This window comes from Eubalaena glacialis, chromosome 2, assembly GCF_028564815.1.
Source record: "Eubalaena glacialis isolate mEubGla1 chromosome 2, mEubGla1.1.hap2.+ XY, whole genome shotgun sequence".
NCBI lineage: Eukaryota > Metazoa > Chordata > Mammalia > Artiodactyla > Balaenidae > Eubalaena > Eubalaena glacialis.
The window spans coordinates 57,527,077-57,552,052 of NC_083717.1; the positions used below are offsets into that span (position 1 = coordinate 57,527,077).

Genomic DNA, 24,976 nt, shown 5'->3' on the forward strand with positions numbered 1-24,976 from the left:
AATGTCTAGAGATGACACAAAATATTGAACACAAAGAACTGTGTATCTGAGTCCAGGACTGTGCTGTTATAAAGATCAATGAGATGGTGGCTGAACTGCACGGGAATTCACATTTCTGTACTGAAAACAGCAATGAGCTATTAATGCCATCACAGGAATTACCAATGTTGTATTTTGTAAATATTTGCCACATTTGGAAAGAGCCACCCAAATACCTGTTTTCATTAGATGCTAATCACTGAAGCTGTGAAAGGGACAGAACGATTATTCATGTACCTCACACTCACACAACACCAAATCCTATCAGCCTTTGACCTTCAGCTTCCAGCTCTGTATTTATTTTATTAAATAAACATTATATTATGGCATACACCTCTAAATATATTTTTAAATACATAACTTTCATACACATTAATATGCATATGTATGTATATATAGAATTCTTAAATATATACTTCCAAATATAAATAATTTCACATCAAGCTAAACAGGATAAAAACATGTAAACATATGCACCTGGTTCTGGTCAAGTAAAGCACAAAACCACAAGGTAACCACAAGTTAAAGAGTGCACTTGAAGGGGAACAGGGGAAGGAACAGACGTGTAAACAACAGAGATGCTGAAGCTGCACCACAAAGCCCCACGAGGGTCCATTTCTTAAGACTGAAGTAGCAAAAAGCTCCTTGTTCAGTTAAGACTTCTCCTTTCACCCTGTCACATTTATTCTTGAGGGGCTTCAAAATGAGTGTGGAAATTCTGTAAACACTAGACTAGAACTGAGTCAATCCTGTTGAAAACAGAGATGACAAAATAAACCATAAACTGACAGTCATATTAATTTCTCCAAACAGTAACTTTAAGGACGTTTTGTTACTTTTTAACACAGTGAAACACCATAATCCTGGGGAGCAAGAAATGGGAATGGGCAAGAAAACAGTGATGGATGCTCTATACAAATGGTTTCTGCAGCCCCTGTAAGTGACAGATGTGTCTATAAACAAAACACAGGCAAGAGCAGATGACAGAGCTTCAGCACACCAGACAACATGCCACAGCATAATGCCACAGATTCAAATTGAAATATTTTTCCAGCTCACAATGAAGCAAGTCCCATCAGGCCTCCGTGAAGGGGAGCTCACTAGCTCCCAGTGAAAGAAAACACTTACACAACAGATTGGCCAGCCAAAGCATGACAAGCTCTTTTTTACTGCTTTTAAAGGGCATGTTGCCCTCTCCCACCTGCAGAGGCTCGAAAAGTTGACCGCGGCAAGTACTGGACGCCTCAGCACCCTGCCTCTGAGGCTCCTCTCCCTGGCCCTCAGGGAACGCATGTCTGTAAAAACAGTTCTCTCCAAATGGGCACACCCTGCCTCGAGCAAAATACCTGCAGGTCTTGTGGCTCATTGCCTCCAAGTACTGCTGAATAAGTTTCTGCTTCTCTTCCTCCTCCTCCACCCAGAATTCACTGGGAATGACAAAGGTGGAGATGACCCTGCACTGCGGGCAGGACTTGACGACCCTGCTCCCAAACTGTCTGGCACTCCTCCACCTGCGGATACACTTAAGACAGTAGGTGTGGTTGCAGCTGGAGAGAATGCCAAAGCGGCAATCATTCAAGTTGGCTTTCTCATAGACAACCTCCATGCAGATGCCACACACTTTGTCCGCACTGCGCTGCACAGCAAACGAGAGCTCCATATTCTTCTCGTGTGCTTCAATGCAGGCCTTTACATGGTCTGCCCTCTGGGCACCGTCCACAGGGTGCAAGACCTGCAGCCCACACATATCACATATATCTCCGTGGAGATAGATACAACTCTGCCCACGAAAGCACTGCCCCACGATAGCATCGCGGCAAAGCTGCTTCCCCATGCCCAAGGCAATCTGCTCCCTCTCAGTCACCGAGCTCTGCAGAGGAGCCTCGGAGACAGAAGGGGCCATGCGGCCCCGATAGGGTTGCCCGGGAACAAACTCAACGGCACCCTCCCAGCCTTCTGCACCTGCTCCTCCGGCAGCTTCAAGGCCTGCATTGTCTGTCTTAGCTTCAAAGAAACCCCTTTCAGCAGCCGAGCCAATCAGAGGCAAGGAGCGTGAGGACGCAGCAGGGGGGGCTTCCGCCACTTCCTGAGGCAGGGGCTCCATGTGCGCAGCCGTGCTGGGGCCGCTGTCTGCAGAGGCCTGGGGCAACAAGCCGTGGCCTTCGCTGGCCACCTGCCGGCCCGAGAGGTCGTGGGAGTATCGGCAGTTCTCCCCCTCCTTGCACAGCCCATGCAGATAATACCTGCAGACGACTTGCTTTGTCCAGCTGCCGCTGCTCCGGCCTTGCAGCCATCTGGGCGTAGCCCCTCCCCATGAGGCCTGGGCGGGCCTCAGACGTGACGGGCGGAAGGGGGACGGGCCTGGAGCCGAAGACCACCGGGTGGCTGGGCGCACCGGGACGCTGGGCCGGGGGGCGCCTTCCCCCGCTGCCTCGGCACCCCCAGAGGCCCCAGCTGCCTCGTAGGGTTCTGTGGGAGCTGCAGGCTCTTCCATGGCAGCTTCTTCTCCCCGAAATGGTGCCGGAACTTCCCTGGTGTCTCTTCCTTTCGGGCTTGAGGCCCGGAGGCCTGGAGCCAGCTCGTGGGCTCCTCCCTAGAAGATGTGCATCTCTTTTCCCTCTCCCCCGCTCCCTGCTTCCTGTGCCTGTGTTCCTACTTCCTTTTCTAGGCAGGCGCGGCGGACACTTCCTGTGGGGGCAACGTCAGTCCTCCACCGGGTCGGTGCACGGTTGGTCCGGCGGGAATGGTGACCGGCTTCCTCCTGTGTTCGCAGCCGGCAGCGCTGCCCGCCCTCCGCTCCGCCGCTGCCCCTGCTCTGCTGCGCTTGGCCCCTCGCCGTCCCGCGGCTCTTCTGAGCGAAGGAATCACAGCCCTTTGAGGTTTTTAATGCAATCTGTTCCAGTGTTCCTTCACACGCATTGATTTCGTTGCTTTTTCATACGTGTCTATTGAAAGCATCATAATCCTCGTGTTTTTTTATTGCTCCCGTGTAAAGTTCATCTTATTTCTGAACCATCTCACACATGAATTTTATAAATGCTTTGTCTGTTCACTCCTTTTTATGTCTGTGGGTCTTATTTTTTAAATTATTTTTATTTCTGGGTTCCTTGACTGTCACTGCTGGAAGCCTTATTTATTTAGTTGTGTTGACAAGACCTGATTTCTTCTGCTCTTTGTTTTCTGGAAATTCTTACGGGCTTAGGTTGGAAAGGCTTTTCGCCAGTGAGCCATGAGCAGGTTTCTGATCTGAGGCCACTTTAGCGCTTTTCAGCTGTCTTAGCTTATTGTGGATTGCAGGGCTCCCCTCCCACTGTGCAGAAGCTGCAGACTTCACTGGTCCTGATGCTGGCCTAATAAACCACTGTCCCCTTTGTGTCCCCTTTGGCTTTTATTTTCTCTTGCTGGTTAACTCACAGTGGCTCTTTGTTTCCCTTTCTTTCTTTCACCCAGTTTTGTACGGTATTGTGCTGGGCCAGCCTTTCATAATATATTCTCTACCCTTCTGCCCATGAGTGGTGCTTTTTAATTTCTACGCCCGAGCTGTCATTTTGCAGATATATTTTAATAGATTAGTAAAAAAAAAAAAAATTATTTTCCTAAATATAAAGAGTACTTATGGATGTATACTGAATTTTATCATGTAGTTTTCTGCATTTCTTAAGAGCTGATCACGTTATTTTCTCTTTATTGTGTTATTGCGGTTATTTTCACTGACAGATTTTTCAAATGTTTAACTTACCATTTTTTTTCCAAGAATAAAGCTTTCTGGTATGATTTATTATCATTTTATATATTATTGGATTTTGTTTGCTTAAACAAGTTTCTTAGAGGGAATTTTATGGTCCAAATTTATATTTTAAAATGGAAGAAAGTATGAATATAGCAGAGAAATTACATTGAAGTAAATAATGGAGATAAGAAATTAAAGAAAAACAAACATTAAGTATGGGGAATTAATCAAAATCCTTTGAAAGGATTATTGGACCTGATAAATTTCTCGTGAAATTTATCAAGAAAAAATGAAGAAGGCTCAAATAACCAAGATGAGAAATTTAAAAAGTGGTATCACTACATTAATAACAGATATTAAAAATCATGTGTGTATATCAGATACAAGGTTAGGCCATTAAATTTGAAAATTTGTGAGATGGTCATATTTCTAGAAACATATTTATTAATAAAACTGACAGGACCAGAAATAAAGAACATAAGTATTGATCTGTTAGATAAATTAAATCTGTAATTAAAAATAATTCCATAAATGAAAGCTTTTAAGGTTTTCCATCTGAAATAAATAGAAAGGCAAAAAGGTCTATATGTGTTATTGCAAGTCCTAGCCAGTACAATAAGGCAAACAAAGAAATAAAAGATGTTAGAATCACAAAGGAATTATTAATGGAAGACAGCAGAAAATTAAGAATAATTTACTGATAAACTATTAGACTTAAACACATTTAGCAAGGACAATGAATGGTAGTGCAATACACAAAATCATTTGTATTTATATTTATATGTATATATACATGTATACAATCAATGATACATAGACATTTAGAATTCCTAACATTTATAACATTAAAAGTTAACTACCCTGGGAATTGAAATAAAGTTCCAAAAAATTAAAATCGTTTTATTTCTGAAAACCTAAAGAAATTGAGGTTTATTCTGATCATGCAGTAGAAGGCTCAGTATTTTCAGAAGGTAAACTTTTCCTCATTTGATAAATCATGTGAGAATGTTGCTGTTTTCCACTGCGAATCTAGGAAATCTTGGTGATTTTATATTTTCCTCCTTTATATTGAGTTTTGTATTTAGGATGCCAACTCTTTCAAAGTTTGGCTCACTTGCATTCTTTTTTCTCCTCTAAATTCATTGGTTAATGAATATTCCTTTGACAGCCCCCCAAACTTTTACAGAAAAAGGCTTGAAACAGATATTGGGCTTATATACCAGGCTCTCCACAAATTCACAAACATAAAAATCCTGAATATAAATCTATTATTTGTTTAATGGTAGTATGTTCTCAGCACCATGTCTAAATTAATTTGATTGACTTTTTATAGACCAGCACCACCAGATAGGATGTTCCATGATGATTTTTTATGTGTTGTCCTGCACAGTAGTCATTAGCTCACATGGCTCTTGAGCGCTTGAAATGTGGCTGCGTAGTAGCTACTGTCGGACAGCAAAATTCCAGATAGTATCTGACCATCCTTCTCCTCAAACATGAAGAAATGGAGAAAAATAATATTTTCTAACCTACCCAGCTATGCAGCTGGCATGGGACAGTGTTTGCTTTCAGATCCCCTGTGTGGCTCCCAATCATGTTTGTGTCCTGCCATCTCACAGTGAACCACATCTCATTTTACAATGACATATTCCGTGTTCACTATTAGAAACTAAAATTGTACCCCATGATTTTAAGTATCATCTGAGATTGAATAACTGGAAATATTAGGCAATGCGTCTTGAGAGAAATAATCAAATATTTTCCATCCCAGTCAAATCTCTATCCTAAGAGAATTTTCTCTGACCATCATACTTCAAAATCTTATCCTGATTTTTTTTTTAAATGTGAGCACTGATGTTGCTTTCACACAGTCTCTAAGAATACACATCTGATCCTGTCTCCAGTTATTTGGCTCAGCTGAGCCCTCTTTTCCCAAAAAACCATTGAGGGCCTCCAGGTCTGGGACCCGGCTGAGACCAATTTGTGTACACAGTGGTGTGCAGGGCAGCAGGAGATCTCCTGGATGGTCAACATTGGGGTGTCCAAGTGGAACAAAGGGAAGTAGTGTTCCACCTGAGCAGGCTGGGCTGAGCACCTGGTCACCAGGGAAGAGAAGACAAGGGGGAGGTGGTTGACAGAGCTGAGACACAATCCAGGCAGTGTAACAAAAGCCTGACAGGCAGGAGACTAGTTCTGAGGTGGACTATGACCATGGGTGGAAAAGAACCGGAGACCCCCACAGTCTTTTCTTCTAAACATCTCAGACCTGCTGGGCCCAGCCCCACATGGCTCATGTGTCCGTATTTAAAGGACACACATTTGTCTCCAAGCAGTTTCCTCCAGCACACACACCTACTTCAGGTCTGACATTTAGGCATTACTGTGGGGTGGGGGGAGGGGGAATTAAAAGCAATTGTCTAGAATAAGGCATCAGGGGTTCAAATCCGGGATGCACTGCTCTCTGAAGAATTCATCTTGGGCAAATTAATCACTCTTTTATCTCATCTGGCAAACAACAAGAGCCACCACCAATAATAAGAGCGATCAGCTCACAGGTTTGTTGCAATAAATGAAATAATTATTATAAAATTATTGGAACAGTGCCTGTTACAAGGACAATCTTTGAGATAAAATTCTTTTGTATTTTAGAATCACTGACTAGAGTGACCGTGTCAATCTCCATTTTCTGCTGTCTGGATACAGCAGTAATATGTCTATAGGATCCCTGCAAGTTCCTGGCACATAAGAGGTAGGGAATAAGTACTTATTTTCTTATACTGATGGACAAACTGATTTTTATTTTGAAATTTACAGAGGCAGTTTTCTCCAACTCTAGTTCAGAAGTCCAAACTCACCAAATTCCATACATTAATTATGTGCAGTTTTTTGTATATCAATTATACCTCAAGAAAGCTGTAAATAACAAGTTGGGCTTTAAAACCAGGCACAATTAAATATATTACCACAAAGAGAAGTTCAGTTTTAGGTACCTTTGTGTAGCACTTTTTGTTCCCACATCACTTGTAATTGCATGGGTGTCTGCATGGGACAGGAGTTCTCTAGGCTCATCGTAGGAGAGGGTAGGCTGTTTTGAAGAATCTAGTCACCATGAGTGAACAACTTGATAAAAAGAAAGTTACTCAAAGATGTCTTTCTAATTCCATATTTTAATATGGATATAAAAAGGTATAAATTATCTTAAAGCCATTCAAATATAGTATAACAAAAACTTCTCTGATTATGAAAATTACACTGAGCTATCTATATTGTAATCAAACACAGAAAATTTCAAGAAATATTCTGAAAGCTTTTCTATAAGTGCCAAGAATTCAGCTATGTGTATACTGTAGTGTGGTTAGCAGAATTTATTCATATTCATTCATTTTACAGACCTAAAACATACTTAAATTTTAATTTCTAGCCATAACCCAGATTAAATAGTTTTTATAAGGCTGATAGCTCCATGCAGAACCATGATAGAAACTGGATAAATATGAAAAGTAAATGTTTGAAAGACTTAGAAAATGGCTAATATGGTGAGAGTTCAAGGGGCATTAAATAACCTAAATCACCTATGAGTTATAGAAGAAATCACAAAGAAAATGAAAAATATTTCAAATGAATGACAATGAAAATATGACTTACGAAAACACTTAGGATGCACCTACAGCCATGCATAGAGGCACAATGTATAGCCTTAAATATATTCATAAGGAAGGAAGAAGCTTTGCTTCCAGATGGTAGGAAAAGAAAGATGAACAGAGATGGGAGGAGAATGTCACGTGATGACGTTGGAGTCCTACTGCCTCCTCCCCTTTAGAAGAGGACATAGATGCTCTGCCAGGTGTACACTCAGACCTGAATGCTGTGGCCACAGGGAAAAAAGGACAGAATTAATCTGAATCTTCCTTCCTTGAAGAAGGAGTGATTTTTATATTTTAAGACATAAAAATACTCATATAGTTTGCCATGTTCTTTGCCCTGTTCCTTTCCTCCCCCAAAACGTTTAGGCAATTATTAAAGAGAATTGTGAGCAATCACGCCCGACTGACCGGACAAATGTTGGTTTCCCACAAGGAACGTTATAAAGTGCATTAATATTTCTGGCCGCTAGAGGGCGTGGATGTAATTGATTGAATAAGCCAAGGGGGGAAAAAACCCAGCAAGGTGATAGATTGTGATATGCTATTAATACTGTTGATCTAATTGATGTGTATAAAAACACTACATTCACCAAATCTAGTCCGTGAAAATTGCACACCAGACACTTATTACAATTTACATATTGGGCCTAAAAGATGTCTAATAATTTCAAAGGATTGAAATAATTCAGAGTATATTCTCCGACCCCAGACTGAAATTGAGCCAGAAATCAATAAAAAAAAAATTAGAAAAATAATTTATAGGCCGGGATATTAATAAGTATATTTCTAAATCACCCACAGGTCAACGAAAAAAATCACAAAAGCAATCAGAAAATATTATGATTTGACTAATAATGAGATTGCTTATATAAAAGTTTGTGTGCTGGGTGGAAAGCAATGCTTGGAGAAAATTTTATAGCTTGAAATGAATATATTAAAAAGTGAGAAAGTCATATTATTTCTGATACAATCACTAAATTCGGGTAATTACAAATGTACATTACATTACAAAATTGACAACAAATTTAACCAAAAGAATATATGTGGAAGGAAGTAACAAAAACAAGAACAGAAATTAATAAAAGAAAGCAAACATATAACAAGTAGAATAGCCAGAGGCTCGTTCTTTAATAGGATTAATAATTCAGATAAACCTCTAGTATGTTTCACTGAAAAAATAAAATGGAGATTTCTCAACTAACCAATATCAAGAATGAAAAACAGTGATCTCCCCATTGTTCATATACATTTTAAGGAGATCATAAGAATGTACCATGAACAGCATTAGGCCATTCAATATAAAAATGTAGTTGAAATGTTTAACTTCCTAGAAAATACAAATTATCATAAATAAAATGGAAGTAAATGGGAAATATAAATAGCCTTCTAGCTTTTAAAAGAAATTAATTATAATTAAAAACCTTCTTTAAAAGAAAACTCCAGGCCCAGATAGATTCACAATAAATTCTATTAAGTATGTACGAAGGATCATTACAGACACATGGTGCTCATAAACGTTGATGCAAATTTCAGGAAAATTGAAAAATGAAGTCCAATGATCTATAAAAGGATATACATAACAAAACAAAAAAGGGTTAGTTCTCATGATGTAAGGTAATGTCAATATTTGAAAATCAATTGAAAAACAACAAACTTATGCATGTAGAAAACAGATTAGTGGTTGCCAGAGGCAGGGATGGGGCTGGGTGAAATGGGTGAAAGTGGCCAAAAGGTACAAACTTCCAGTTCTAAAATAAATAAGTCCTGGGGATGTAATGTACAGCGTGGTGACTATAGCTAATAATACTGTATTGTGTATTGAAAGTCACTTAGAGAGTAGATCTTAAAAGTTCTCATCACGAGAAAAACATTGTAAATGTGTGGTGATGGATGTTGTAACTAGACTCATAGTGGTGATCATTTCACAACATATACAAATATCAAATGATTTGATTGTACACCTGTAACTAATATAATGGTTTAAGTCGTGCATATATCAATAAAAAATAAAACGAAAGAACTGATTTATACGCACACACACAGCACACACACACACAAGGGTGTTTCTCAGAACACTAATTGCAAGCTGCATTTAAAAGTGTTTTATGAGTGAAATACATTTATACCCATTCTGTTAAGCACACAGAGAAGTTTTTAAGAACACTTGTAATAAAGATGTTTCTGAGATGCTGCTTGCAAGCTGCATTGAGAACAGTGTTATATCAATGAATGGAAGTTACAACCATTCTGAAATTCATCCAGAGAAGTGTTTGAGAATACTTGTAGTTAAGATATTTCTAAGATGCCACTTGTGAGCTGTGTTGAGAACAGCGCCATACCAGTGAGTGGAAGTTATATCCATCTGTAATGCATGCAAAGAAGTGTTTAAGAGCACTTGAAATAAAGATGTTTCTAGGAACGATGAAAACAAACAAAATCAATCAGTGTAAATAACAACATTAAAATATTAAAGGAGAAAAATAAAATAATAAACTCTCAAAAACCCAGATTTTTATGTTTAAATAATATGCATTTGTGATAAAGCTCTTGGGACACTAGGAATAGAAAAGAATTTCCCTGACTGATTAAAGAGATCCTCTTTAAGAACTCTAGATAAAAGTCATATTGATTTATATAAATGTTGAAATGTATAAAGATTTCCCTCTGACACCAAGAATGAGGCCACAATGCCACCAACCAACATTTATATTTAAATTTTTACTTAAGGTCTTAGCTACTGTAATAAGGCAAGTAAAGAAATACAATGTATTATAATTGGAAATGAGTTATTAACAGGAGGACAGTTGAAAATCCAGAAGAATCTACAGTTGAACTATTTGAAGTAATAAATTTAGCAAAGCCATTGAGAAGAAATCAGTATATAAAAACCAATTGTCTATTTACATTTCTATAATGAACAGTTAGAAATGAAATTTAAGAACTCACAGAACTAAAGATGCATGGGGACATTTTTAATATTTTAGGAATAAATCTAAAGATATGTACATAGAAATCTATAAACTATCATTGAGAGAAATTTAGGAAGTCCTAAATAAATTGAGAATTATTCCGTGATAAAGGAGTAGAAGATGTAGTATTTTAAGGAGGTTAATATATGGAAATTTGATCTATGGATTAATTAGACGCTCAATCAAAATGAGTCTGTGTGTATAACTTGAAAGGGTCAGAGTAAACGCATATGCAAATGCTAATAAACAAATATAACTAGGCAACCTTGAAGGAGAAAGAAAAGAATTACTTTTACCAGACATCAAAATGCATTTCAAGGCTAACTGTAATTAAAACAGTGGATATTGGTACAATCATAGAGAGAAAACTGAATAAAACAGAGAGTTCAGAAATAGACCCCCACACAAGGACGTTTAATTCTTAACAAGTGTGGAACTTCAGAGTATTGAAGACAGTTTTTTCCATAAATGGTATTGAGTCAATTGAATAAATAACTTTAAAAAAAAAGAAACTTCATCCTTATCTCGTAATATGCATACAACGTTATCTCCAGAGAATTATAGATATGAACCTGAAATATAAAACAATAAAGATTTTAGGAGAAAACTAACATTATCCCAAGAAATAACAACAAGAGTCTTGATTTCTGGTTTTAAACACGAACATGAGATTCTCATATGCAGGGTTGAACTACTGTAGTATTATTAATTTATCCTCACATACTACGTAGAGATGAGTTATTATTTTTCTACTGTATTATTCTGCTTGGGCTGCTGTAACAAAATACTGCAGATTTTGCTTAAATAGCAGACATTAAGTCTCACAGTTCTGGAAGCTGGGAAGTCCAAGATCAAGATGCTGATTGCTTTGGTTTCTGGTGAAACCCTCATCTGGCTTGCACACAGCTGTTTTGGTGCTGTCTTCACATGGCAAAGAGAGAGACAGTGAGCTGTCTGGTGTCTTCTCTTAAAGGACATTAATCCTGTTGGATCAGGACCCACCCTATGACTTCATTTAACCTTAATTACCTCCTTACAGATCCTATCTTCAAATATAGTTACATTGCATCTATACTCATTAAAGATATTATCCTGTAATTTTCTAATTTTTGGTAGTATCTTTGTCTGGTTTTGGTGTCAGGATGATGGTGGCTTCATAGAGTGACTTTGGGAATATTCCCTCCTCTTCAATCTTTTGGAGTAGTTTGAGAAGGATAGATATAAGCTCTTTTTGTATGTTTTGTAGAAATCCCCAGTCAAGCCATAGGGTTCTGGACTTTTGTTTGCAGGGAGGTTGTTGTTGTTTCTTCCTGCAGTGTTTGCATAAGCTGTTAGATACATTTATTTTCAATATGCATCTTTTGATATATGACTTTGTAGTATTTCTTTAGACATGAGTAATGCATAACACTAAATAGATAATAAACTATAGTATAGTTGGTATCTGTGTTTCACTCCAGTTTACCTGGTATAGTCTATACATAGTCAGAGTTCAGTAAACATTTATTTTTAACATAGATGCAAGGAGAGCATCAATCAAAAGTCAATCAGAGAACAGAGAGACATGCTAAATCACCCTTTGTGAGAATAATAACCACTGGGAATTGGAATATCAGCTTTACATCTAAGCAGGTTTGGGCTGTAAAGAAGCACTTTCTTATATATGAGACACTCAAGGGTACTCTCATTGAGAGATTATGTGTGGGAAAATCTGCCTTCCTGCAAAGGTCTCAAATGAGGAAATCTGTTTCCTTACCTGCTTATTGAAAATAATAATAGAATCCTCTGAGAATTTATAATCATTGGACTGATTATTCTTGCTGATTTTGCTGGTTTATTTTCTTGGAAGAAAAAAATTCCAACCCCAAAAATTACTGTGATTAAAGGTTGGTATTGTCCTTTGGTGCCTGGAAGATACAAATAAAAATTTGTTCCAGATTCATTGTCCTTTATCCATTTCCCTCAGAATTACCAGAGGTTTAATTTAGCCAAATATGAGCCAGCACTCAGGTCATCAGAAACATAGAGATAAGGCAGATCTTCTGTAATGACTTTAATAAAGTTTTTTTTATTGAATTTTTTATTGGGGTATAGTTGCTTTACAATGATGTGTTAGTTTCTACTGTACAGAGAAGTGGAGCTCCCTGTGCTACACAGCAGGATCTTATTAGTTATCCACTTTATACATATTAGTATATATATGTCTATTCCAATCTCCCCATTCATCACACACCCCCCCACCACTTTCCCCCCTTGGTGTCCATACGTTTGTTCTCTACATCTGTGTCTCTATTTCTGCCTTGCAAACTGGTTAGTCTGTACCATTTTTCTAGATTCCACATATATGCGTTAATATACGATATTTGTTTTTCTCTTTCTGACTTACTTCAATCTGTATGACAGTCTCTAGGTCCATCCATGTCTCTACAAATGACCCAATTTCGTTCCTTTTTATGGCTGAGTAATATTCCATTGTATATATGTACCACATCTTCTTTATCCATTTGTCTGTCGATGGGCATTTAGGTTGCTTCCATGACCTGGCTATTGTAAATAGTGCTGCAAAGAACATTGGTGTGCATGTGTCTTTTTTTTTCTAAAGAAAAAGTTTATTCTCTCTTGCTCTCTGCATGTGTCTTTTTGAATTATGGTTTTCTCTGGGTATATGCCCAGTAGTGGGATTGCTGGGTCATATGGTAGTTCTATTTTTAGTTTTTTCAGGACCCATACTGTTCTCCATAGTGGCTGTACAATTTACATTCCCACCAACAGTGCAAGCTGGTTCCCATTTCTCCACACCCTCTCCAGAATATATTGTTTGTAGAATTTCTGATGATGCCCATTCTAACCAGTGTGAGGTGATAACTCATGGTAGTTTTGATTAGCATTTCGCTAATAATTAGTGACGTTGAGCATCTTTTCATCTGCCTCTTGGCCATCTGTATGACTTCTTTGGAGAAATGTCTAGTTAGGTCTTCCGCCCATTTTTGGATTGGGCTGTTTTTGTTTTTGATATTTAGCTGTATGAGCTGTTTATATATTTTGGAGATTAATCCTTTGTCAGTTACTTTGTTTGCAAATATTTTCGCTCATTCTGAGTGTTGTCTTTTCGTCTTGTTTATAGTTTCCTTCCTTTGCTGTGAGAAAGCTTTTAAGTTTCATTAAGTCCCATTTGTTTATTTTTGCTTTTATTTCCATTACTCTAGGAAGTGGGTCAAAAAGGATCTTGCTGTGATTTATGTCAAAGAGTGTTTTGCCTATGCTTTCTTCTAAGAGTTTTATACTGTCCGGTCTTGCATTTAGGTGTTTAATCCATTTTGAGATTATTTTTGTCTATGGTGTTAGGGAGTGCTCTAATTTCATTCCTTTAAATGTAGCTGTCCAGTTTTACCAGCACCACTTATTGAAGAGGCTGTCTTTTCTCCATTGTATATCCTTGTCTCCTTTGTCATAGATTAGTTGACCATACGTATGTGGGTTTATCTCTGGGTGTTCTATCCTGTTCCACTGATCTATATTTCTGGGTTGTTTTTTTTTTGCCAGTACCATATTGTCTTGATTACTGTAGCTTTGTAGTATAGTGTGAAGTCAGGTAGCCTTTCTCAAGATTGCTTTGGGTATTCGGGGTCTTTTCTGTTTCCATCCAAATTGTAAAAATTTTGTTCTAATTCTGTGAAAAATGCCATTGGTAATTTGATAGGGATTGCATTGAATCTGTAGATTGCTTTGGGTAGTATAGTCATTTTCACAATATTGATTCTTCCAATCCAAGAACAAGGTATATCTTTCCAACTGTTTGTGTCATCTTTGATTTCTTTCATCAGTGTCTTATAGTTTTCTGTATACAGGTCTTTTGCCTCCTTAGGTAGGTTTATTCCTATGTATTTTATTCTTTTTGTTGCAATGGTAAATCAGAGTGTTTCCTTAATTTTTCTTTCTGATTTTTCGTTGTTAGTGTATAGGAATGCAAGAGATTTATGTGCATTAATTTTGTATCCTGCTACTTTACCAAATTCATTGATTAGCTCTAGCAGTTTTCTGGTGGCATCTTTAGGATTCTCTATGTATAATATCATGTCATCTGCAAACAGTGACAGTTTTACTTCTTCTTTTCTAATATGTATTCCTTTTATTTGTTTCTCTTCTCTAACTTCCGTGGCTAGGACTTTCAAAACTATGTTGAAAAATGGTGGCAAGAAAAGACATCCTTGTCTTCTTCCTGATCTTAGTTAGAGGAAATGCTTTCAGTTTTGACCACTGAGAATGATGTTTGATGTATGTTTGTCATACATGGCCTTTATTATGTTGGGGTAGGTTCCCTCAATGCCCACTATCTGGAGAGTTTTTATCATAAATTGGTCTTGAATTTTGCCAAAAGCTTTTTCTGGATCTTCTGAGAATATCATATGGTTTTTATTCTTCAATTTGTTAACATGGTGTATCACATTGATTGATTTGCATTTAATGAAGAAGACTTGCATTGCTGGGATAAATCCCACTTGATCATGGTGTATGATCCTTTTAATGTGCTGTTGAATTCTGTTTGCTAGTATATTGTTGAGGCTTTTTGCATCCATATTTATCAGTGATATTGGTCTGTAATTTTCTTTTTTTGTAGTATCTTTGTCTGGTTTTGGTATCAGGTTGATGGTGGCCTTGTAAAATGAGTTTGGGAGTGTTCCTTCCTCTGCAATTTTTTGGAAGAGTTTGAGAAGGATGGGTGTTAGCTTGTTAGCTCTTCTCTAAATGTTTGACAGAATTCACCTGTGAAGCCATCTGGTCCTGGACTTTTGTTTGTTGGAAGATTTTTAATCACAGTTTCAATTTCACTACTTGTGATTGGTCTGTTCATATTTTCTATTTCCTTCTGGTTCCTTCTTGGAAGGTTATACCTTTCTAAGAATTTGTGCATTTCTTCCAGTTTGTCCATCTTATTAGCATATAGTTGCTTGTAGTAGTCTCTTATGATGCTTTGTATTTCTGTGGTATCCATTATAATTTCTCCTTTTTCACTTCTAATTTTATTGATTTGATTCATCTCCCTCTTTTTCTGGATGAACCTGGCTAAAGGTTTATCAATTTTGTTTATCTTCTCAAAGAACTAGCTTTTATTTTTATTGATCTTTGGTATTGTTTTCTTAATTTCTATTTTATTTATTTCTGCTCTGATCTTTATAATTTTTTTCCTAACTTTGGGTTCTGTTTTGTTTTGTTTTTTTGGTCCTTTCTCTGGTTCCTTTTGTTGTAAGGTTAGATTGTTTATTTGAAATTTTTCTTGTTTCTTGAGGTAGGATTTTATTTCTATAAACTTCCCTCTTAGAACTGCTTTTGCTGCATCCCATGGGTTTTGGGTCATCGTGCTTTCATTGTCATTTGTCTCTAGGTATTTTTTGATTTCCTCTTTGATTTCTTCACGGATCTCTTGGTTATTTAGTAACATGTTATTTAGCCTCCATGTGTTTGTGTTTTTGATGTTTTTTTCCTGTAATTTATTTCCAATCTCATAGTGTTCTGGTCAGAAAAGATGCTTGATACGATTTCAATTTCTTAAATTTACTGAGGCTTGATTTTTGACCCAAGATGTGCTCTATCCTGGAGAATGTTCCATGTGCACTTGAGAAGAAAGTGTAATCTGCTGTTTTTGGATGGAATGTTCTATAAATATCAATTAAATCTCTCTGGTCTATTGTGTCATTTAAAGCTTGTGTTTTCTTAATAATTTTCTGCCTGTATGATCTGTCCATTGGTGTCAGTGAGGTGTTAAAGTCCCCCATTATTGTTGTGTTACTGTTGATTTCCCCTTTTATAGCTGTTAGCATTTGCCTTATGTATTGAGATGCTCCTACATTGGATGCATATATATCTATAATTGTTATATCTTTTTCTTGGACTGATCCCTTGATCATTATGTAGTGTCCTTCCTTGTCTCTTGTAACATTCTTTATTTTAAAGTCTATTTTACCTGATATGTGTATTGCTACTCCAGTTTTCTTTTGATTTCCATTTGCATGGAATATCTTTTTCCATCCCCTCACTTTCAGTCTGTATGTGTCTCTAGGTCTGAATTGGGTCTCTTGTAGACAGCATATATACGGGTCTTGTTTTTGTATCCATTCAGCCAGTCTGTGTCTTTTGGTTGGAGCATATAATCCATTGCCATTTAAGGTAATTATCAATATGTATGTTACTATTACCATTTTCTTAATTGTTTTGGGTGTGATTTTGTAGGTCCTTTTCTTCTCTGTGTTTCACACTTAAAGAAGTTCCTTTAGCAATTGTTGTAGAGATGGTTTGGTGGTGTTGAATTCTCTTAGCTTTTGCTTGTAAAACTTTTGTCTTCTCCATTGAATCTGAATGAGATCCTTGCTGATAGAGTATTCATGGTTGTAGATTCTTCCCTTTCACCACTTTAAATATATGGTACCACTCCCTTCTGGCTTGCAGATTTTCTGCTGTGAAATCAGCTGTTCACTTTATGGGAGTTCCCTTGTATGCTATTTCTCATTTTTCCCTTGTTGCTTTTAATAATTTTTCTTTGTCTTTAATTTTTTTCAATTTGGTTACTATGTGTATTGGCATGTTCTTCCTTGAGTTTATCCTGCCTAAGACTCTCTGTTCTTCCTGGACATGGATGGCTATTTCCTTTCCCATGTTAGGAAAGTTTTCGACTATAATCTCTTCAAATATTTTCTCTGGTCCTTTCTCTCTCTCTCCTCCTTCTGGGACCCCTATAATGCGAATGTTGGTGCATTTAATGTTGCACCAGAGGTCTCTTAGGCTGTCTTCTTTATTTTTTCTTTTTTTTTCTTTACTCTGTTCTGTGGCAGTGATTTCCACCATTCTGTCTTCCTGGTCACTTATCCGTTCTTCTGCCTCAGTTATTCTGCTATTGATTCCGTCTAGTGTATTTTACATTTCAGTTATTGTATTGTTCATCTCTGTTTGTTTCTTCTTTAATTCTTGTACTTCTTTGTTAAACATTTCTTACATCTTCTCGATCCTTGCCTCCATTTTTTTAAATACCTTTATTGGAGTATAATTGTTTTACAATGTTGTGTTAGTTTCTGCTGTATCACAAAGTCAATCAGCTATATGTATAAATATATCCCCATATGCCCTCTCTCGTGCCTCCCTTCCACACTTGCTATCCCACTCCTCTAGGTGTTCACAAAGCACTGAGCTGATCTACCTGTGCTATGCAGCTGCTTCCCACTAGCTGTCTATTTTACATTTGCTAGTGTATATATGTCAGTTCTACTCTCTCACTTCATCCCAGCTTACCCTTCCCCCTCCCCGTGTCCTCAAGACCATTTTCTACATCTGCATCTTTATTACTGTCCTGCCCCTAAGTTCTTCAGAACCTTTTTTTTTTTTTAGATTCCATATATATGTGCTAGCATATGGTATTTGTTTTTCTCTCTCTGACTTCACTCTGTATGACAGACTCTAGGTCCATCCACCTCACTACAAATAACTCAATTTTGTTTCATTTTCTGGCTGAGTAATATTCCATTGTATATGTGCCACATCTTCTTTATCCATTCATCTCAATGGAAACTTAGGTTGCTTCCATATCCTGGCTTTGTAAATAGTGCTGCAATGAACATTGGGGTACATGTGTCTTTTTGAATTATGGTTTTCACAGGGTATATGCCCAGTAGTGGGATTGCTGGGCCATATGGTAGTTCTATTTTTACTATTTTAAGGAACCATCATACTCTTCTCCATAGTGGCTATATCAATTCACGTTCCCACCAACAGTGCAAGAGGATTCCCTTTGCTCCACACCCTCTCCAGCATTTATTTTTTGTAGATTTTTTCATGATGGCCATTCTGATTGGTGTGAGGTGATACCTCATTGTGGTTTTGATTTGCATTTCTCTAATGATTAGTGATGTTAAACATCCTTTCATGTGTTTGTTGGCAGTCTGTATATCTTCTTTGGAGAAATGTCTATTTAGGTTTTCCACCCATTTTTGGACTGGGTTGTTTGTTTTTTTTGATATTGAGCTGCATGAGCTGCTTGTATATTTTGGATATTAATCCTTTGTCAGTTGCTTCAATTGCGAATATTTTATCTCATTCTAAGGGGTGTCTTTTCATCTTGTTTGTGGTTTCGTTTGCTGTGCAAAAGGTTTTAAGTTTCATTAGGTCCCATTTGTTTATTTTTGTTTTTATTCCCATTTCTCTAACAGGTGGGTCAAAAAGGATCTTGCTGTGATTTATGTCAGAGTGTTTTGCCTATGTTTTCCTCTAAGAGTTTTATAGTGTCTGGCCTTACATTTAGGTCTTTAATCCATTTTGAGTTTATTTTTGTGTATGGTGTTAACGAATGTTCTAATTTCATTCTTTTACATGTAGCTGTAGAGTTTTCCCAGCATCAATTATTGAAGAGGCTGTCTTTTCTCCATTGTATATTCTTGCCTCCTTTATCAAAGATAAGGTGACCATATGTGCATGGGTTTATCTCTGGGCTTCCTATCCTATTCCATTGACCTATATTTCTGTTTTTGTGCCAGTACCATATTGTCTTGATTACTGTAGCTTTGCAGTATAGTCTGAAGTCAGAGAACTTGATTCCTCCAGGTCCGTTTTTCTTTCTCAGGATTGTGTTGGCTATTCGGGGTCTTTTGTGTTTCTATACAAATTGTGAAAGTTTTTGTTTTAGTTGTGTGAAAAATGCCATTGGTAGTTTGATAGGGATTGCACTGAATCTGTAGATTGCTTTGGGTAGTATAGTCATTTTCACAATGTTGATTCTTCCAATCCAAGAACATGGTATATCTCTCCATCTGTTTGTATAATCTTTGATTTCTTTCATCCGTGTCTTATAGTTTTCGGCATAGAGGTCTTTTGTCTCCATAGGTAGGTTTATTCCTAGGTATTTTATTCTTTTTGTTGCAGTGGTAAATGGGAGAGTTTCCTTAATTTCTCTTTTAGATATTTTGTCATTAGTGTATAGGAATGCAAGAGATTTCTGTGCATAAATTTTGTATCCTGCTACTTTACCAAATTCATTGATTAGCTCTATTAGTTTTCTGGTAGCATCTTTAGGATTCTCTATGTACAGTATTATGTCATATGCAAACAGTGACAGTTTTACTTCTTATTTTCTGATTTGGATTTCTTTTATTTCTTTTTCTCCCCTGATTGCCATGGCTAGGACTTCCAAATCTATGTTGAATAATAGTTTTGAAGAGTGGGCAACCTTGTCTTGTTCCTGGTTGCAAAGTGATGCTTTCAGTTTGTCAACATTGAGAACGATGTTGCCTGTGGTTTTGTCATAATTGGCCTTTATTATGTTGAGGTAGTTTCCCCCATGCCTACTTTCTGGAGAGTTTTTCTCATAAATGGGGGTTGAATTTTGTCAAAAGCTTTTTCTGCATCTGTTGAGATTATTGTATGGTTTTTATCCTTCAATTTGTTAATTTAGATTACCACACAGATTGATTTGCATATATTGAAGAATCCTTGCATTCCTAGGATAAACCCTACTTGATGATTGTGTGTGATCCTTTTAATGTGCTGTTGGATTCTGTTTGCTAGTATTTTGTTGAGGATTTTTGCATCTATGTTCATCAGTGATATTGGCCTGTAGTTTTCTTTCTTTGTGATATCCTTGTCTGATTTTGGTATCAGGGTGATGATTGCCTCGCAGAATGAGTTTGGGAGTGTTCCTTCTTCTATACTTTGGAAGAGTTTGAGAAGGATAGGTGTTAGCTCTTCTCTAAATGTCTCATAGAATTCGCCTGTGAAGCCATCTGGTCCTGGGCTTTTGTTTGTTGGAAGATTTTTATACAGTTTCAATTTCAGTGCTTGTTATTGGTCTGTTCATATTTTCTATTTCTTCCTGGTTCAGTTTGGAAGTTTGTACTTTTGTAAGAATTTGTCCATTTCTTCCAGTTTGTCCATTTTATTAGCATATAGTTGCTTGTAGTAGTCTCTTATGATCCTTTGTATTTCTGTGGTTTCCATTGTAAATTCTCCTTTTCATTTCTAATTCTGTTGATTTGAGTCTTCTCCCTTTTTTTCTTGGTGAGTCTGGCTAATGGTTTATCAATTTTGTTTATCTTCTCAAAGAACCAGCTTTTACTTGTATTGATTTTTGCATTTGTTTACTTCATTTCTTTTTTATTTATTTCTGATCTGATCTTTATGATTTCTTTCCTTCTGCTAACTTTGGGGTTTTTTTGTCCTTCTTTCTCTAATTGCTTTAGGTGTAAGGTTTGTTTGTTTATATGAGATTTTTCTTGTTTCTTGACATAGGATTGTATTACTATAAACTTCCCTCTTAAGACTGCTTTTGCTGCATCCCATAGGTTTTGGGTCATCGTGTTTTCACCATTATTTGTTTCTAGGTATTTTTTTATTTCCTTTTTGATTTCTTCAGTGATCTCTCGGTTATTTACTAGCATAGTGTTTAGCCTCCATGTTTTTTAATATTTTTTACAGTTTATTTCCTGTAATTGATATCTTTTTTCATAGTATTGTGGTCGGAAATGATACTTGAAATGATTTCAATTTTCTTAAATTTACTAAGTCTTGATTTGTGACCCAAGATATGATGTATCCTGGAGAATGTTCCATGAGCACTTGCGAAGAAAATGTATTCTGTTGTTTTTGGATGGAATATCCTATAAATATCAGTTAAGCCCGTCTGATCTAATGTGTCATTTAAAGCTTGTGTTTCCTTATTTATTTTCATTTTGGTTGATCTGTCCATTGGTGAAAGTGGGTTGTTAAAGTCCCCTACTATGATTGTGTTACTGTCAATTTCCCCTTTTATGGCTGTTAGCATTTGCCTTATGTATTGTGGTGCTCCTATATTGGGTGCATAAACATTTACAGTTGTTATATCTTCTTTTTGGATTGATCCCTTGATCATTATGTAGTGTCCATGTTTGTCTTTTGTAATAGTCTTTATTTTAAGGTGTATTTTGTCTGATATGAGAATTGATACTCCAGCTTTCTTTTGATTTCCATTTGCATGGAATATCTTTTTCCATCCCTCACTTTCAGTCTGTATGTGTCTCTAGGTCTGAAGTGGGTCTCTTGTAGACAGCATATATACGAATCTTGCTTTTGTATCCATTCAACCAGTCTGTGTCTTTTGGTTGGAGCATTTAATCCATTTACATGTAAGGTAATTATCTATATGTTTGTTCCTATTACCATTTTTTTAAGTGTTTGGGTTTCTTATTGTAGGTCTTTTCCTTCTCTTGTGTTTCCTCCCCAGAGAAGTTCCTTTAGCATTTGTTGTAAAGCTGGTTTGGTGGTGCTGAATTCTCTTAGCTTTTGCTTGTCTGTAAAGGTTTTAATTTCTCCATCGAATCTGAATGAGATCCTTGCAGAGCAGAGTGATCTTGGTTGTAGGTTTTTCCCTTTCATCACTTTAAATATGTCCTGCCACTCCCTTCTGGCTTGCAGAGCTTATGCTGAAAGATCAGCTGTTAAACTTATGGGAATTCCCTTGTATGTTATTTGTTGCTTTTCCCTTGCTGCTTTTAATATTTTTTCTTTATATTTAATTTTTGATAGTTTGATTAATATGTATCTTGGCGTGTTTCTCCTCGGATTTATCCTGTATGGGACTTGCTGTGCTTCCTGGACTTGATTGACCATTTCCTTTCCCATATTAGGGATGTTTTCAACGTTAATCTCTTTAAATATTTTCTCAGACCCTTTCTGTTTCTCTTCTTCGTCTGGGACCCCTATAATTTGAATGTTGGTGCATTTAATGTTGTCACAGTGGTCGCTGAGACTGTCCTCAATTCTTTTCATTCTTTTTTCTTTATTCTGCTCTGTGGCAGTTATTTCCACTCTTTTATCTTCCAGGTCGCTTATCTGTTCTTCTGCCTCAGTTATTAGGCTATTGATTACTTCAAGAGTATTTTTAATTTCATTTATTGTGTTGTTCATCATTGTTTGGTCTTTAGTTCTTCTATGTCCTTTTTAAACATTTCTTGTATTTTCACCATTCTATTTCCAAGATTTTGCATCATCTTTAGTATCATTACTCTGAATTCTTTTTCAGACTGACTGCCTATTTCCTCTTCATTTGTTTGGTCTGGTGGGTTTTTACCTTGCTCCTTCATCTGCTGCATATTTCTCTGTCTTCTCATTTTGTTTAACTTACTGTGTTTGCGGTCTCTTTTTCACAGGCTGCAGGTTCGTAGTTCCCGTTAATTTTGGTGTCTGCCCCCAGTGGCTGAGATTGGTTCAGTGGCTTGTGTAGGCTTCCTGGTGGAGGGGACTGGTGCCTGTGTTCTGGTGGGTGGGTCTGGATCTTGTCCTTCTAGTGGGCAGGGCTGTGTCCAGTGGTGTATTTTGGAGTGTCTATCAACTTTGTATGACTTTAGGCAATTTCCTGCTAATGGGTAGGGTTGTGTTCATATCTTGCTAGTTGTTTGGCATGGGGATGCCAGCACTGGAACTTGCTGGCTGTTGGGTGGAGCTGGGTCTTCGTGTTGAGACGGAGATATCTGAGAGAGCTCTTGCTGATTGATATTTCATGGGGCTGGGAGGTCTCTCGTGGTCCAATGTCCTGTATTCAGCTCTCCCACCTTGGAGGCTGAGGTCCCTCACTTGGCTGGATCACCAAGACACTGCCAGCCACTTGGCTTGGAAGAAAAGGAAGAATAAAATAAAATAGAACAACGAATCGATAGAACCCCAGACCCAAATGTTAAAAGCAAAACTAAACAGAAAAAATGACACAAAAAACATACACACACACACTCATAAAAAGAGAAAAAACAAACAAACAAACAACACATACAACAGACCGAACCATAGGACAAATGGTAAAAGCAAACCTAAACTGACAAAATCACAAAAGAAACATACACATACACACTCACCAAAAGAGAAAAAAAGGAAAAAAAAATTTAGTAATAATAATAAAATTTAAAAAATAAAAATAAATAAAAAATAAAAAAAGAAGAGAGCAACCAAAGCAATAAACAAATCCACCAATGATAACAAGCACTAAAAACTAAACTAAGATAAACATAAAACCAAAACCAAAACCAAATCAGAGCCAGAAAGCAAACCCCAAGTCTACAGTTGACCCTAAAGTCCACCGCCTCGATTTTGGGAACATTCATTTTCTATTCTATTACACAGATGCTCTGTTTATTAAGTTGATTGTGGGGATTTTATCTGCTGCTCTTGAGGCTGCACAGAGAAATTTCCCTTTCTCTTCTTTGTTCGCATAGCTCCTGGGGTTCAGCTTTGGTTTTGGCCCTGCCTCTGCATGTAGGCCACCCTCAGGCCTCTGTTCCCCACCCAGACAGGAGGGGGTTAAAACAACAGCTGATTAGGTCTCTCTTTCTCACTCAGGCCGGGGAGAGGGAGGGGTATGGTAATCATAATTGGCATGTAGGGCAAGCCTGTTGTGGCAGAGGCCAGCATGACATTACAACAGCCTGAGGCATGCTGTGTGTTCTCCCTGGGAAGTTGTCCCTGGATCATGGGACCCTGGCACTGGCATGCTGCACGTGGGGGGCGGGTGGGTGTTGGTAGTGACCTGTGCTTGCACACAGGATTCTTGGTGTCAGCAGCGCAGCATTAGCGGTTCATGCCCGTCTCTGGGGTCTGAGCTGATATCCTTGGCTCGTACCCATCTCTGGAGCTCCCTTAGTTGGTGCTCTGCCTTCTGTGGGCACATGGAGTGGGAATCACCTCTCCTTGCACACCCCAAAACAATGATTTCTTGCCTCTCCGGCAGGTCCAGACTTTTTCCTGGACTCCCTCCTGGCTAGCTGTGGTGCACTAGCCCCCTTCAGGCTGTCTTCACACAGCCAACCCCAGTCCTCTCCCTGGGGTCTCACCTCTGAAGCCCAAGCCTCAGCTCCCAGCCTCCACCCACCTCAGTGAGTGAGCAGACAAGCCTCTCAGGTTGGTGAGTGCTGGTCAGCACCTATCCTCTGTGCGGGAATCTCCCCGCTTTGCCCTCTGCACCCCTGTTGCTGTGCTCTCCTCCATGGCTCCAAAGCTTCCCCCCCACCCCCACCAGTGAAGAGACTCCCTAGTGTGTGAAAACTTTTCATCCTTCACAGCTCCCTCCCAGAGGTGCAGGCCCCATCCCTATTCCTTTGTCTCTTTTTTCTTTTGCCCTACCCAAGTACATGGGGAGTTTCTTGCCTTTTGGGAAGTCTGAGGTTTTCTGTCAGCATTCAGTAGGTGTTCTGTAGGAGTTGTTCCACATGTAGATGTATTTTTGATGTATATCTGGGGAGGACGGTGATCTCCACATCTTACTCCTTCGCCATCTTGAAGGTCTCTATGCCTCGATTCTTTTTCCAAGGTCCTGGATCATCTTCACTATCATTATTCTGAATTATTTTTCTGGAAGATTGCCTATCTCCACTTCATTTAATTGTTTTTCTGGGGTTTTATCTTGTTCCTTCATCTGGGACATAGTCCTCTGCCTTTTCATTTTGTCTCTCTTTCTGTGACTGTGGTTTTCATTCTGCAGGCTGCAGGATTGTAGTTCTTCTTGCTTTCTGCCGTCTGCCCTCTGGTCGTTGTTGTTTTCAATTACAGATTTTATTTCACTTCTAATGATAAGCCTGTTCAAATTACCTGTTTTC

General features: G+C 37.9%; 1 protein-coding gene across 1 annotated transcript; it reads right to left on the reverse strand.

Annotated features, from left to right (window-relative positions):
* Nucleotides 1-551: 551 nt before the first annotated feature.
* Nucleotides 552-2,553, reverse strand: MKRN3 (makorin ring finger protein 3). Its single transcript, XM_061181839.1, has one exon. The coding sequence runs from the start codon at nucleotides 2,531-2,533 to the stop codon at nucleotides 1,115-1,117; it is 1,419 nt and encodes a 472-aa protein (XP_061037822.1). The 5' UTR covers nucleotides 2,534-2,553; the 3' UTR covers nucleotides 552-1,114.
* Between the last annotated feature and the right edge of the window lie 22,423 nt (nucleotides 2,554-24,976).